Source organism: Vicugna pacos, chromosome 7, assembly GCF_048564905.1.
Source record: "Vicugna pacos chromosome 7, VicPac4, whole genome shotgun sequence".
Taxonomy (NCBI): domain Eukaryota; kingdom Metazoa; phylum Chordata; class Mammalia; order Artiodactyla; family Camelidae; genus Vicugna; species Vicugna pacos.
Genome location: NC_132993.1, coordinates 36,769,854 through 36,785,909, shown reverse-complemented (window position 1 = coordinate 36,785,909; position 16,056 = coordinate 36,769,854). Strand labels below are relative to the sequence as shown.

At 42.6% G+C, this 16,056-nt stretch overlaps 1 protein-coding gene across 2 annotated transcripts in view; it reads left to right on the top strand.

Annotated features, from left to right (window-relative positions):
- Positions 1–16,056, top strand: part of EEPD1 (endonuclease/exonuclease/phosphatase family domain containing 1) — a 98,448-nt gene that overhangs the window by 59,649 nt on the left and 22,743 nt on the right. For both annotated transcript variants that reach the window (XM_072964680.1, XM_072964679.1), the window contains exon 3: positions 3,061–3,112. In XM_072964680.1, coding sequence (XP_072820781.1) covers positions 3,061–3,112 — 52 coding nt within the window. The remainder of the gene's footprint in view (positions 1–3,060; positions 3,113–16,056) is intronic.

The following is a 16,056-nucleotide window of genomic DNA, read 5'->3' as shown; positions in this document are numbered from 1 at the left end:
TCCCACTGTCTCTAAAGAAATCTCATCTTGTGTTGCTGTGTTTCAGCAGTGTGACACGGTCTCCTCGACATTTTCCTGTCCCCACCCGGTACATGAATGCTATTTGGTGTTGGTTTTAGAGCAGATGTTAAATTGGCTTAGTCTCACGTGCCAGCTTCAGTGGATTGGTTGTGGCTCCCTGGAGTGTTGAGGAGGATTCTGCAGCTGGATCTAAGTTAAATGGGGGGAAGTTCCATGGAAAGAGGTGGAGAGAGTTGGAGAGTTGGCAATATGCTTGCCAAGTATTTGCCACCCCCTCCCCTTCAAGAGGAAAGCAGAGTGGTGAGCAGGGACCATCCTTCCGGTTTTGACTGTAAATAAGAGTCACCTGAAGTTGTTTTAATTTCATTTTCATTCAAAGCCTGAAACAGTTGGGTTTCAGCTCACTTTCTACAGTGGTTTGAATGTTGTATCTTTGTGAAGAGGGAGAAAAAGAGAGTTGAATGTATTAACAGTGTTTAAACCTTTCCTCTAATCTATTGCCATCTGATCCTAAATTGGACTTCATGACTGTAGAGAGGCCAGAATGAGAGGCTATTTTAAAAGTTCCTCCAGTATAAATATTTTCCAGTGGCTATTTCAGAAGCAGCTTAAGCTTCTGAAACTTGAGCTACAACTGGAATCTCCTTAGCCTCTAAATTGCAGTCCAGATTGCTAACCTGGAATCTGGATGTGCACACTGGGAATCGGCATGTGCTAAGGAGTGGCTAGTGGCTCTGACCTGCCACCAGACACATCCCATTAATGGCAGGCATTTCTGCAGATGTGCGTAGCACCTTTCACCTGGGGAAAACACAAACGGTCATCTCATTTGAGGCATTCCTTTTCAGATGGAGAAACGGAGGCTTGGCCAGTGATTTTAGCTACCACACTGATAACAACGTGGCCCGTAAGCCCCAGGCCCTGCCAGACGGCCAGTAAATGTTCTTGAGTGCCCTCCCCGTCTCAGTTACAGTAGTGAGAACATCCTTGAGCCCCCAGCCTAAAGGAGCTTCCATGCTGGTTGGGAGGAAACAGACAAAAGCATCCCAACAAATAAATGCTTTAAGGCACCAGTAAGTGCACTAGAAAAAAAAATGGTGATCAGGGATGCTGCTTGGAGGAGACGGCATTTGCACTTAGACTGAAATGATGCAATGAGTTGCAATCGATATTGTCAAGATCTGGGGAAGACTGCTCCAAGCCAGAGAAACAACAAAAGTAAACATGTCCAAGAGATGAAGGAAGTCAGTGTGACTGGAGCAGAGGGAATGCCCAGTCCTGTCAGTTAGCCCTGATGTTTGCTAAATTGTTGTTGGTGGTGGTGACGGTTTCTTGTAAGCTTTTAAAACTTTTATTGCACTCACTGGAATTGCTTTTAAGTAAACCTTTGCATGTGATTGGACAGTGAGTGCCTGCTTAGCTGTACAGGGAGATTATGAAGAATTCTGTAGATTGAGGTGAACTGTATCATGGGCACAACCCCTTTTGAGGGAGATGTGTGGCACAGGTGGGGCGCACTTCTGCTCTAGGGACCATGCAGGTCGGAGCATGTGACCAGTGACCACCGGCAGATTAGCTGGGTGGGGTGGGAGCGCAATGCCACCATCAGCAGCTGACCCGCTCCCTAAACAGTCTCGTGAACTCTCCTGCTTCCTCCTGTGTGCCAGCGAGGCCACCTTGGCTGCCTGCTCCCGGTGTCCATGAACACTTCAAAAGCAGTTTGTCACAAAAGGGAAAAGACCTCCCCTCTAAAACCTGCATCTGCATCTGAACTCTCTCATCTCAGATGGGGGCTGCAGTCTGAGCTCTGGCCCCTAAACTGGAAACTGGAGAGTTGTATACACTCCAAGCCCATCCTCTCCCATCCATGCCTTTGCTGCCGCCACCCCCACCCTCCAGTTCCACCCCGCAGGTGGCCTTTCTCCCCAGTCCCCTCCCCTGGCGAGGCTAACTCAGCCTCTCCCCCAGGAAGCCTTCTCTGACCTCTGCTGGGCTCGGCTCCTCTCTGTGCCTCAGCCAGTCCATGTGGCACCCTGCTTGTCATATTCTGGTCTGACTGTGGCCTCCGAGAGGCTGTGAGCCCCTTGTGGGCCGGGAGGTGGTCATGGTCATCAGATACCCTCGACGACCTGCACACAGTAGGGCTCAATCCATGTGCGGTAAACATGAGCAGCTGAGCAGGCTCTCTTCGTAAGGACTGACTGTAACTCTTTGCTTGTTCTCATCAAAGGGACATCAGGGGTAGATTCATGCTGAACACGGACCACTATTTTTATTTCTTTGAATTTATTCAAATTCCTTACATGAGCAGCTCTCACTTTTAGAATTTTTTGTGGTGAAGTGTACATAACCTAAAATTTACTATTTCAACCATTAATAAGTGTACAATTCAGTGACATTAAGTACATTCATATTGTTGTACAGCCATCACCACCATCCATCTTCAGAACTTTTTCCCAAATGGACATCCGTGCCCATTAAATAATAACTCCATCGTTTTACTTTCTGTCTCTTTGAGTTTGGCTAGTCTGGGCACTTCATGTAAGTGGAATATAAGTATTTGCCCTTTGGTGTCTGGTTTATTTGATTTAGCAGAATGTCTCCAAGTTTCCTTTATGTTATAGCATGTGATAGAATTTCCTTCTTTTTAAAGCTGAATATTTCATGTATGTACCGTGTTTTACTTATTCATTCATCCACTGATGGACATTTAAGTTGTTTTCACCTTTTGGCTGTTGTGAATAATGCTGCTATGAACATGAGTGTTGTAAATAATGTTCAAGTCCCAGTTTTCAGCCCTTTTGGGTATCTGCCCCGAAGTGGGATTGCTGGATACTATGGTAAAATCACTTTTACAGTTCAGAAACATTTTTAGTAGTTCTGAAATGGTCATTTCAGTTCAAACCAAAGGTCGCTTTAAGATGGGAGGTGATGCAGAAACATAGGCTGAAATTTCAGACTTGCATTCTTATGACCTGCCTGATGCTTGGTGATGTGAAATGTTTTGTTTTCAAGTGTGGTTTTAATTTTTTCTTACAGCATCAAGCTGCTAGCTGTGCAAGAACTACTTGACAGAGAGGCCCTGGAAAAGGTAAATATTTTGTTCTTCCTACCCCAGGTTCGCACACTTAGAGCAGAGTGCCACGCACAGAGAAAATTCCACCCCCATCACTTACTGCAAAGCTGGTGTGTTATTTTGTGTTCATAACAATCAGCGAACCGTGCAAAGTTTTGACCAAAACATCCCACGTTGCTCACAGGCCATTAACATTTGCAAACTCCCCCTTGCTGGGCTCCTTCAGAGCTGAGTGAGAACAGAGGCTGGCCCTGCTGCGGGCCGGGCTCGGGAGCAGGTTTTCTGTGCCTGGAAACACCCGACACTGGGTGCGACCCACACGCCAGATCCTGCGCTTCACTCCATCTCTGCGCGTGTGTGTGTCCTCCTCTGGGCTTACGGATGATCGGACTGAGGCCCAACGAGGTGAAGTAATGCGCCCAAGGAAAATTAACTAAGTGGCAGAGGCAGGATTTGAGCCTCCTGGTTTCATTTCCAAAACCAATGCTTTTTCCATTTAATAGGCAAGTTCATGACTTTGAGGCCCTTCTGGGGCTACTTCTGAGGACTGGGAAACTCCCTCCCACCTCCAGCTGGTGACTCACTGTGCCCTGGAAGGAGGTATCCAGGGTGTCTCAGCTTTCTGCGTTCAGATCAAGCACGCAGCTGGGGGTCTTTTGCCAATTGTGTGTTCAAGTTCTGGTGTGCAGGGTGGGATGGGCTCCGAAAAGCAGGCTGGGGAGGTGACAGGGAGGTCCAACTCCCCTCCTCCCCACGAGCCCCCCAGCTCATACCCTGCTGCTGCTGCCCTGGCTGGCTCAGGACTCCTCCTGGGTATGTGGCTGTGGGTGTTACTTAGAATCTCCAAGGTTGACGTAAAAGAAAATAGTTAGAGATAACGATATTACTTTATTTATAGAATTTTACATGTTGGCATCGGTGGTCAGTCTGTTGGTTGGCAGTAAAGCAAATAGTCTTTAAATTCAGCACCAAGCAGGGATGTGAGGGGAGGGAGGTATTTGAGCTCTGGCTCCGAATATAGTGCCCCTTCAGCCTCATTTCCATCATGGGGAAGATGAAACCCTGGCCTCAAGGAGGTGACGTGACAACCCAATGAGTTAGTGCAGTGGAAGATCTTTCTAAATGCCAAAGCATTTGACTCATATTGATTTTTTTTATTGAGTTATAGTCATTTTACAATGTTGTGTCAAATTCCAGTGTAGAGCACGATTTTTCAGTTATACATGAACATATATATATTCATTGTCACATTCTTTTTCGCTGTGAGCTACCACAAGATCTTGTATATATTTCCGTGTGCTATACAGTATAATCTTGTTTATCTATTCTACATGTGCCTGTCAGTATCTACAAATTTCGAACTCCCAGTCTGTCGACTCATATTTCTTAATTACTCATATTCATTCTTAGTATGCACCCAGCCATTAAAACTAGATCCAGGAGTGCATGAAGATTCTTTGTATGTTCTTGAAGCTTTTAAAAAGTTACCCTTCCAAAAACAATTATCTTCTCAGTATTCCTTACAGGTATTTGTCTTTCTTACTCCTCAGTTAAAAACAAAACTGACACAAAGCATGGAGCCCATGTGCTAAGCAGTATCAGCATAATAAAAACACAGGCACCAAAAATATCCATTAAGTCTTTTTTTTTTAATTAAAGTATACTCAGTTACAATGTGTCAATTTCTGGTGTACAGCATGTTTCAGTCATACATATGCATACATACATTTGTTTTCAGATTCTCCACTAAGTCTTTAGAGTTGTGTTAATACCGATGTGGAGATCTGTAGTATAGTGTGGGGTTCAGACAGCGTGGGCCCAGAACCACCTCCGCCTTCCTAACTGCGTTATCTTGGTTTATTAACCCTCTCTGTGCTTTACATTCCCAGTCTGTAAAATGGGAATCGTTATAACCCGAAATTCACAGAGGCTTTGAGAGGGTGAAGTAGACAGTTGTTGTAAGGGGCTTAACGCCGTGCTTGGCACTCAGTGATCCCCCAAAGTTAGCTGTTGCCCATGTTACTTCCCCTTCCTCCTCCTCCTCCTCCTCCTCCTTCTCCTCCCTCTTTCTCACCAAGCCTGATAATGGTTTTGCACCGTGCCCCTATCTCCACACATCACCAGTGGAAGGATTTAAGATGGTTTAAAGAATCACAGGGACCAGTTAGGAACCAAGTTCACTCAGTTTCCTTCTTTCATTTGTGCATTCATTCATTCATTCATTCATTTATTCATTCATACATACAAAGGCCTTTGTTAAGCTTCCGATGTGCCAGGCAAGTAGAAAACATTTCTGGACAAGCCCAGAAGCAACCAGTCAACACGAGCATGGTAGCCAATTGCATTTTTTTAAATTGAATTATAGTCACTTTACAGCGTTGGGTTGATTTCCGGTGTACAGCATGATTTTGAGTGACACGTGGTATATTACCTAGCATGCTGCTATTTTTTGCGGCAAGATTGGTTCAGTTTATATATTGGAATAAGATATGTTCCCAAAAGAATTCCAGGTTTTCATCCACCTGGACAAGTTGAAGAACCACCAAGGAAAGTTCTCAGTGAGCTATAGTGTGGTCTGCAGACCAGTAGCATCGTAAGCTTGTGAGAAATGCAGAATCTTATGTCCTACCCAGGCTGCCTGATTCAGGTGCCTTCTAACAGGATCCCAGGCGATGTGTGCGCATCAAAGTCCAAGAAGTTCTCCTGAGGAGTATCATTTATTATCATCGTCACTGCTGTTGACTAATCCGTCTTCATAGAGAACCTGTGTGGGGTCAGCTCTTTGCTTTTGTTGGTCATCGAGCTTCTTTTTCCACACCAAAAGAGAAGTAAAAGCCATAAGTCACCTTGTAGGAACTCAGTTTTTATCTTTAGTGTGCCTGCTTCTCCCTTTCATTAAGAAAATAGTCTTGTTTAATAGGTAGAGCCAGCAAGAATGACCTCAGTTAGACACACATCCTGCAAACCTCAAACCTCTTTGTCTTTGCAGCTGGGCTTCAAACGGTAACATGCTTTTGGGTTTTGCAATTACTGAGCTCCTGACATCCCACCGTGCTGGGATTACTTCCAGACAGTCCCAACAGCAGAGACCTGCACGTGTCTCTCTCTTGGAGGATGGAAGCCATTCTGCAGGGGTCATTTCCCTCATAGCTACTTGTAGGTTAAATCTGACAGTAAAATATTTAAATTATTTAAAACAGAATGTAAAAGGCTAAAAAGCAGCAGCAGTGTTTTGGAGTCTTCTGGACAATAAGACTCTTAACTGCTTTTTCCCCCTAATATTAGTCACCGTCATTATGATCTTGGCATTTTAGCTTAAAATTACCAGCTGTTTGCCTGACTTGGACTTTCCCTGGTTTTAGGTAGAGAGCCTGTCCATTTTTGGAAGTGCCAGGGCTTTCCCAGTTTCTGCAGCTCACAGAGCAGCTGTGGGGAGGCTCTGTTGTAGGAGGTTTCCTCTCAGCCTCACCTGTGTTTGGCCGTTGGACCTGGCAGAGGGCCTTGCTTGGGGGCCCAGACCCCTTGTCTTAATCCGTAAAATTGCATTCTAGTCTTTCTATGGTTCCTTCCTCCAGAACTCGTGGGTTCACAGTTGATCCTTGATCACATTGTGAAGAGGGGAAAATTCTCCCTTTCACTCTCTGTTTTCTAAAATCTTCTCTGCTTCCTTGTTCCTGAAACAAGGATCCTTGCTGGTTTCGAGGCTTCCGTGTTTCATCTGCCCCACTCACCATCCCTCAAAGCGCACTTTCTGGGGAGAGGCCAGTGCTGAACACCTGCCCAGGGACCCCCATACGTAGATCAGTAGGTTTCCAGTTCTCACCTCTTCAATCGTTCTTTGTCTTAATTCAGGTGCAGTCGATCGGGATGGAGGCTGGGGACACCTGGAAGGTCAGGTCTCTGAAATTCTCTTCCCCACTAACACGACATAAAGCCATTTCCCAGACAAGTGACAGTGATTTGTCATTAAAAAAAAAATCAGTTCTAAACCAGACAGTTAATAATCTCTTCTGGTTTTAAAAAACTGCTAGAATCCTGAGAAGATAACTGAATATGCATAAATGTCAGTACGTGTACATTTCTTTGAAAAAGTGTTTTGGATTTGATGTGCTTTTTTTTTTTTTCTGTCAAACATCCATTCGGTGTGGAGAGCAGGGACTTGCTCTGAGACAGATGCCCACCATCGCACTCTCTGTGTGTTTTCTGTGCTTTAAGAGCAGGATGCTTTTGTTTTTCTGAACTTAAGTCATACAGACTTGTTTCCCAGGCTTTATAAACAGGCCCATCTAATGCCTTTAAATGAGGCATTGCATGAAAGGAAATAAAAATATTGGTACAGCTTGATTTAGTAAGATCATTTTTCAATGACCCTTTCAAATAGCTTCCTGCAAAAAGCTGCAAACAATAGATTGGCCATTCCCTCCAGCTGGAGGTCACCCTCTCTGTGAAAGGCCCAGAGGGCAGAGCCCTGGCTGACTCCAGCAGAGGCCCAAGCCTGCGGGCTGGAGGCTCAGGACCCCCACCTCGTGGCCACTGACTGTCCTACCCCCGCCCCCACCCCGACCTTGTTTGCCACATTGTCTAAGACAAAACACTGGCCAGACTTCCTGCCTGCTGCTGCTAGATATTGTCCCTGGAATTTCAGCTCTGAAGTCCTACTCTTATGCCAGCTTTCCTACAGGTGGAGCAGATGATCTCTAAGACCTCTTGGTGCTTTCCATGTGAGATAAAGCATATACATTTCACCAGCAAACCTGAGTCTAGAAACATTGAACTTGATGTTTGCACATGGTGGCTAATCAGGGACTCTCCCAGCTGAACCCTGGTGGTGAGTGGCATTGGAATTGAAGTTAGCAACTTCCTGGGGATTTTCAGAAGGAAATAGGAGGTAGATAATTGTCACAGAGAAGTATATGAATAACTTAAGGATGACAAGTGCTTGTGTTTGTAATTGGTGATGGTGTTTTCTGAACATACACACATGTGCAGACAGAAGCTCTAGCTTTGTTATTACATAGCTTTGAAGTGTTTTTCACTGTGATTTGGACTTCCTGATAATTCAGTTTGTGCAACAGTGGGGTGCTTATGCTTTGCCTAAATTGCATTACATACCGAGGGAGATAAAGTTATAAAAATACATTTTGGTAGGGAGGGTCTAGCTTAGTGGTAGAGTTCATGCTTCATATGCACAAGGTCTTGGGTTGAATCCTCAGTATCTCCCATTAAATTAATAATAATAACCTTAGTAACAAATAAATAAACTTAGTTATCCCCCCAAAACCAAAAAACTCCCCCAAACCAAAAGTATATATATTTGAATGGCACATATAAAATCCCAGAGTGTCAGAGCTGAGGGAGAGTTTTTAAGCCATTGAATCCAACTCTATCATCTGTCAGTTTACAGACAAGACACAGAGGTCAGAGGTGTAGAAGGGTCCTCCTCGCCCAGGGCCCACAGCAGTTGTGTTGGGAGAAGCAAGACCAGCCCCGGTGGACTGGGCTCCATTCCACAGCTCGCTTCAGTATGGCTGCTGCCTGTCTCCCACGGATTCATTTAACCTGGGCGTCAGCTCTAGCAGACCTTGGGGACGCTTCTATCTCTGCATATTCCAGGGGTGGGAGCAGATCCGGAGGGCTGGTCCATGGCCCAGGTGATGGAGAAGTTAAATCCAGGCCTTCTCATCCTTGGAGCGAAACAGACATGGGCGTGTCTGTCTCTATGGGCACCCCTGGGTCCAGCAGGGGAATCAGAGGCCGTGGGCTGGGGGCTGGAGGAGGAGGCAGTCGGAGGTTCAGGGCTCAGGATGCGGACACTGTCAGGGGAGCGTCTGAGAGGAGAGGAACTCGCAGTGGTGTGAGGGCTGCAGGGGATCGGGGCCTGTGAGGGAGGGCGGTGAGGAACGCGCTGGAGGGCAGGGAAGCAGAGGACCCCACCATCAGAGGCTCAGTGTCAGATGAATTGCTTCAAGAATCTTAGCATAAAATATACTTCAAAATGCCCTTTTACAAAACAGTACTCTGTTCATTTAAAAATATCAGAATGAGATTCTTCAGCTCCTTGGGGTTGTTTTTTCTCCAAAGCTTAGTCCTTCATATAGTCCGAGCTTAATCTGAATGCCCTCTTGGGTGGTCAGTTTCATGTATCTGTTAGATTTTTTTTTTAAGTGGGTTGAGCCAGATCAGTGTCTAATCCTGATTAAACTCATTGTGTTCCTGTTCCCGGCTCAGCCCCTTCCAGCAGGAGGCAGCTTGCTACCTTCCTTGAAGGGTGATTAAGCAGAAACAGGGGCCCCTGTGGAGCCCAGGCTCCCCAACCACCCTGGGTCACTGTGTGGAGTCTGACTCAGGCCCGCAGGGGCTGCCACAGCCCACCGCTCACCAGCTCTGCTTTGCAAACTGTACACTTGGGCCCTGCCCCCGTCTGGAAAGGGCACGGCTGGGGTACCTCCAAGAGCACCTCAGCTGCCAGAAGATGGAGCATCTGGTGAATTATGGGCCGAGCAATAGGGTTCTTTAAAAAAAAAAGGGAAGAAGTTGCATTTTCTCCTATTCTTTCAAAACTGTCACAAGATACCATATATATTTAAGATCTCCTACTACCTTTCTCTTACTATGAAAAGCTTTTATTTGAAGGGAGCAAAAAGTAGAGTCCCAAAATAGGACTTCTTCTTTTTTTTTTTTTTTTTTTGGTTTTCAGGTCTTCTATTAGAGGTTTCCTTTTTTCTTTTTTAGTGAAGTATAGTTGATATACAATGTTGTGTCAGCTTCTGGTGCACAGCATAGTGATTCAGTTATGCATAGATATATATTCTTTTTCATTATAGGTTATTACAAGATAACGAACATAGTTCCCTGTGCTGTACAGTAGGACCTTGTTGTTTATCTACCAAAAATAGGACCTTTTAATTCTCTTTAGCTTTATTAGCTATCAAAGATAAGCAAATTAAACAATGAGGGATCATTTTAAATGTACAATTACATTGGCAAAGGTTTCTAAACAATGATATATGATGTTGAAGTTGTGATAATAATACTGTGTCCCCATTCATTGATGGGGAGGGTCAGGAGGGGGCACTGTCCTTTTGTAAGCTCTGGGGTGGCGTATTTCATTAGCCTTTGAGATGCCCCTACCCTCTGACCAAGGTGGATTCCTGGGGGTGTATCTTAGGGAAGAGATCCAAAACAATGTGAAAAAAACATTTTACAGCATGCTTTGTAATTATGAATCATTGCAGGCAGTGCACTGCTCAGTAGGAAGGGTGGGTTTCAACAGTCTATGGTGGGTCTGCCCCGTGGATTGGTGTGTGGCCATTCAAAATGATAATCATTAAGCCTTGTAGAAATTTGATATAACCGGTACAAGAAAGAGGGTAAGCAGTTGTACCTGCTAGAATTACAGCTATGTAAAAAATACACGTATTCATTCTTTGAACCAGTGTTTATTGAGTACTCGTGTCAGGCCTCGTGCTCGGCTGGGAACCACATAGATCTGTGACCAAGACGTTTCTCTTTCCTACCCTCATGCAGCTCGTAGAATTGGTGAGGTAAACATTAGCAATTACATAAATGCTCATTTAAGTACAGTAGTCATAGCACAGCCCAAGAAAACACCAAAACAAAGTCAGGTCATGGAGGTAGACCAGTGTTTCCATTCTTCACACCTTTCTTTCTAGCATCATTTTCTTCCCTGGTAACTTCAGACATATTTAGGTCTCCTGGAATCTGAAATGCGTTGCTACTTGTCCTACTTTCTTTCCTCTTTGCTGCTGTCCTATTTCTCTTCGTTCATGTACTCCTGGTTTTCTTGAATGTAAATTCTCACCCTCCACACCCAGCCTTCATCTCCTCTCAGCTCTCGTTAACCCTGAGGAGCCTAGCCCCTGTCCCAGTTAATCTAATAAATCACAGCTTACCTAGCCAACTTCTAACCCAAAGGTTTTTTGTTGAAAACATTTTTTGCTTTCTATTAAAAAGTATTATGAAATAACTTTACATAGAACCTAACATTTTTATATGCAGTGATCATTTAGGGGCAATTTCTTTATACCTATTTCTGTTTTTATGATGCATACATAATGATTTAATGTTAAAATTTTTTTTTAAATTTTGAAGCCATTCAAATATAATGCTGTGAATTTAGGAGCGGGAAATGGAAAGAAATCGTTTCTAGAGCTTGTCTTATTTGAGGAGAGCTGCACTGCGTGGGGAGTCTGCATCAACTGCTGTCTGCTCCCTGTGATGGTTGTCCCTGGGGACACTCCCCTGATGGTTCCATTACTTTGTCTTCATACTCTAAAAGCTTCATTACTTCTTAGTCTCCTAATTGATTCTGGGTTTATAGAAGAAAAGAAGAGAAATCTTATCATAAGCCATATAGATCGCAAACTCAGGCAGAGGCCAAAGCAAGGCCGACGGCAAGGGCAGAAAGATCGTATCATTCAGGCTTCAAAGTCAAGGGGACATTGAAAAATCTCCCCTCGCCGTATTTTGCTAAGAATCACTGTATCATCAACTAGCGAGTTTTCTGGCCTCTTCTGGTGGCTCATAAGTGATAGGCTGGTTTTGTGAACTTGGCTGGCCCATGATTTAAGCATAAAATGTGTTTATGCTGATACTTTTCTTGTGCTGACTCTCGCCTTGGGACCCCCCTCTTCCCTCTTCGAGAGGGCATCTGGAGGTTCCAGTTCTTAGTCATGCCCGGGTAGCTTCTATCAGGATAACCTTCCCACAAATAACAATTAGAAATTCTGGGTGAAGTGCAAACAACTATTTGAAGGTGCCTAAGAGCAACCCAAAACTGGAGAGACGTCAACCCTCAAAAGAAGGAAGCACACTGGGTGAGTTCTGCGTCCACATGGCCTTTACCTGATGGCATTCCGCGGTCCGTGTGGGCAGCTAGGGCTCAGGCAGGTGTAGAGGATATCATGAGTCTTTTCTCTCTGTTTTCTTGGTAAGTCTAGCTAAAGTTTCTCATTGTTGTTGTTGTTGTTGTTGTTGAGCTTTTCAAAGAACTTTTGGCTTCATTTATTTCCTCGACTGTTTTCTATTCTCTATTTCATTCATTTCTGCTCATATTTTTATTATTTCTGTCCTCCTTGGTTTTTGGGCTTTAGATCTCCTTGCTTTTTCCAGGGTCTTAAACTGGAAGTTTAGGTTACTGCTTTGACATCTGTTTACTGTACTAATATAAGCATATACATTTCCCTCTAAACACTGCTTTCGATGACTCCTGTAAGTGTTGGTATGTTGCGTCTTCACTTTCTTTCATCTCAAAGTGTTTTTAGATTTCCCTTGTGATTCCTTCTTTGACCCATTGGTTATTTGAAAGTGTGTTGTTTAATTTCCACTTATTTGTGAATTTCTCCCCAATTTTTCTGTTATTGATTTCTAATTTCACTCCATTCTGTTGTCATCAGAGAATATATTTATCATGAATTCAGTCCTTTTAAATATACTGAGGTTGGTTTAAGGCCTAACATATGGTCTATTCTGGAGAATGTTCCATGTGACTTGAGAAGAATCTGTACTCTGCTGTTGTTGGGCTCAGTGTTTAATAAATGTCTGTATGTCTATTTGGTTTATATTATTGTTTAAGTCTTTCATTTACTGTTAATCAATTTTGTTCTATCCATTATTGAAAATGGGGTACTGAATTCTCCAACTATTGTTGAATTATCTGTTCCTTCCTTCACTTCTGGCAATTTTTGTATTATGTACTTGGGGGCTCTGTTGTTAGCTGTATATATATTATACTGGTTATGTCTTTCTGATTAAGTGATTCTTTTATTATTATAAAATGTCTCTCATCATCTCTAATAAGTTTTTGTTTTAAAGACTATTTTTCTGATATTAGTATAGCCATTCCAACTTCCTTATGACTGCTGTTTGCATTATATAACCTTTTCAATCTTTTACTTTTTACATGTATTTTTGAAACTTAACTGCATCTCCTATGCACAGCTTATAGTTGGATATTATTTTTTTACCCAGTTTGACAGTCTCTGCCTTTTGACTGGGTTGTTTAATCTATTCACATTTAATGTTATTATTAATATGGTGGAGTTTATGTCTGCCATTTTACTTTTTGTTTTGTTTACTGTATCTTATGTCTGTTTTGTTCCTTTTTTTCTTTCACTGCTCTCTTTTGCATTAAGTGAATATTTTCTAATGTGTCATTTTAATTTCCTGAATGATTTTTTCACTATGCTTTTTGAGTTATATTATCAGTGGTTGCTCTAGTTTATCATGTACATCTTAATTTATCAGATTTATACTAACTTAATTCCAATGAGATGGAGAAACATTACTCTTATGTAGCTCTATTCCCTCTTCCCCCTTTTTGTGTTATTATTACACATACTACATCTAACTATGCTGCAGATCCAAGTATATATTCTTATGATCATTATTTTATGTACTTTTATGTCTTTTAAAGATGAGAGAAGAAAGGAGAACAAGTACATAGTTATAGAGTTAGCTGCATTAACCTTCTTATTTACCATTTCTGATTTTCATGTGTTCCTGTGGATTATTCAACTTACTATTTAGCATCATTTTCTTATTTCAGCTCATCTTTACTCCTACCCAGCTCCTTTGTGCTAGCCAAATATATAACATTTCTCTGTTATAGGCTCCACAATACAACTATGTATACATGTATTCTTATTCATATAATATAAATAAATGAGAAAATTTCATTTTTACTGTTCTTTATAATTACATAATTACCTTTACTGGTTCTCTTCATTTTTTCCTGAGGATTTCTTGAGGATTCTAGTTGGTCTGAGGTCACTTGGCTTTCAGCCTGAAGAACTTTCTTTGTATTTCTTATAAGGGAGGTCTGTTAGGAACAAATTCTCTTAGGTTTTGTTTTTGTTTTTGTTCTTGTTTTTGTCTAAGAATGTATTTCATCTTCATTTTGGAAACAAAGTTTTTCTGGATGTAAGATTCTTCATTGATAGCACTTTGAATATGTCAGTCCACTACCTTTTGTACTTCTTTGTTTCTGATCAAAATTCAGTTGTTAATCTTATTAGGAACAAGTGAATTTTGAAAGCTGGCTATATTTCTGGGCACCGTGCATGCTGAAGGGATATTTTATTTTGGGGGTTTCTGAGAAATGGCTCATACTTACTCATTCCCAAAGCTAGTTCAACTTTAGTGAGTCTTGTTTGTTTGAGGAGACTTCTAAGGCATTATCTACATAAAATCCAATAAAACATTTCACTTCGTTTTGGCAAAGAGAAATGAAAAAGAAAGGGCATTATGATATTCTGGTCAGACCAAAGACTTTATAATAAGGAATATCTGAGTTTGCTTCTCAAATTACAGGTTATGAAGTCAACTGAGTAAATTACAACCAGCATTTGTTTCATTATATATGTATGTGGATGGAGGCATGGATGGATAGATGGACAGATGGATAGAAGGATAGGTGGACACTTGCATACATACATGCATATATACATAGTTGGCAAGTAGACAAATAGAATATACCAGATTGCCATATAAAAATTTATTTATTACTATGAGTCATGGTCAAAAATGTTTGGAAACACCCTAGACCATTTCTTGGCTTGAAAGAAGGGAAGACGGCCTGCTCTGGGAATTTTTCCAGCACTGGAAGGGCTCTGCTTACCCTTGGGTGTATCCTAAGCACTTTCCCCTCCTGCCTTGTTAATCTCTTAACTCTTTTTTGCTTTTCAAATAGTAAGAAAATGTGCCCAGCCCACTGCATTCCCCTCAAAATTGTTGCATGTAGCCACCACCTCATAGCAACCCTCACACAGCATGATGACAGGAGTTTTATGCAATTTCCTGTTTTATTTGGTCCACCCTCAAATGCTTCTCTTATCAGGAAATGCTAACAATGAGTTGGTACTGAGAGAACTTTCAATTCCCTGTTTTAGAGAATTCTGAGACTTTTTGTGAATGATTCATTGATTCATTTCTTGAGAGCATGCCTTTGTATTCAGCAAAGTTCGGGCTAGCTTATAATTTTAAATGAAACAGAAGGACAGGCAGGTGAAACTATTTGGCTCAGTTGCTAAAAACATTTATGTGGGATGTTCTCAGCAGGTAAAATTATCCTGATTGAGTTGGTCATTAAGGCATGCTTTGCCAGAATTAATTCAGTGGAGAGAGCTATTAAATTGTTAACTACCCACTTAGAGTGAGTAATTCCTACAGCTGATAAAATATTTTTTATTAACCTGCGGGAGGCATTGAAATGGTGAGTGTGGGCCTTAACAAGACTCCAGACTTCTGGGAAAGCATCCAGCCCACTTTTAGAGATTTAGATTTTTAGACACTTAGAGATCTATCTTTGTAGAAATTCAGAGCAGTACACAGACACCCCTTATGAGCATAATCCAGGTCCTCTTTCTAGATCCTAGACTTGGTTTCCCCACCAAACTCTGTGCTGCCACCCCTGTTTCTTCCCTTGCCCAAGCCTGTCCCCCCATCCCTTGCCCATGAAATGCAGGCTCATTTTCCCATGCAGAATTAATTAGGTTAGAAGAAGACAGCCAGGGAAAACAGAGCAGCTCCCCATATATGAGTTACTCTAAAATTACCTGCCTTCCTAGTTAGCTGTTAGTGGCTTCCTACAAAGTGGGCAGTCAAGAGATTTCAGTGGCTTTATAAAAATCACTGTTGGGTCACAGAGCATCTTCCGATGTATCCGGCTCCAGGGATCTGGAGGGATCAAAAGTGCCCAGAATTAAAACAAGACCCCCAGCATTTACCATCCAGAGGCTGAGCCTGAAAGGGAAGGTGACAAGTTCTGGATTTTTGCCTGAATTCCCAACCTTTGCACCCGCTCCATGGTTGAGTGGGGATCAGGGGCACTGAAGCCTTTCTCAGCTTGATTGTAAAATTGTGAGACTGTAGTTTTGCACCATTGCTAGTCTTCTCCATCGGGCACGCTTTGTCCCCGCCATGTCTCCATCTGGCTGAAA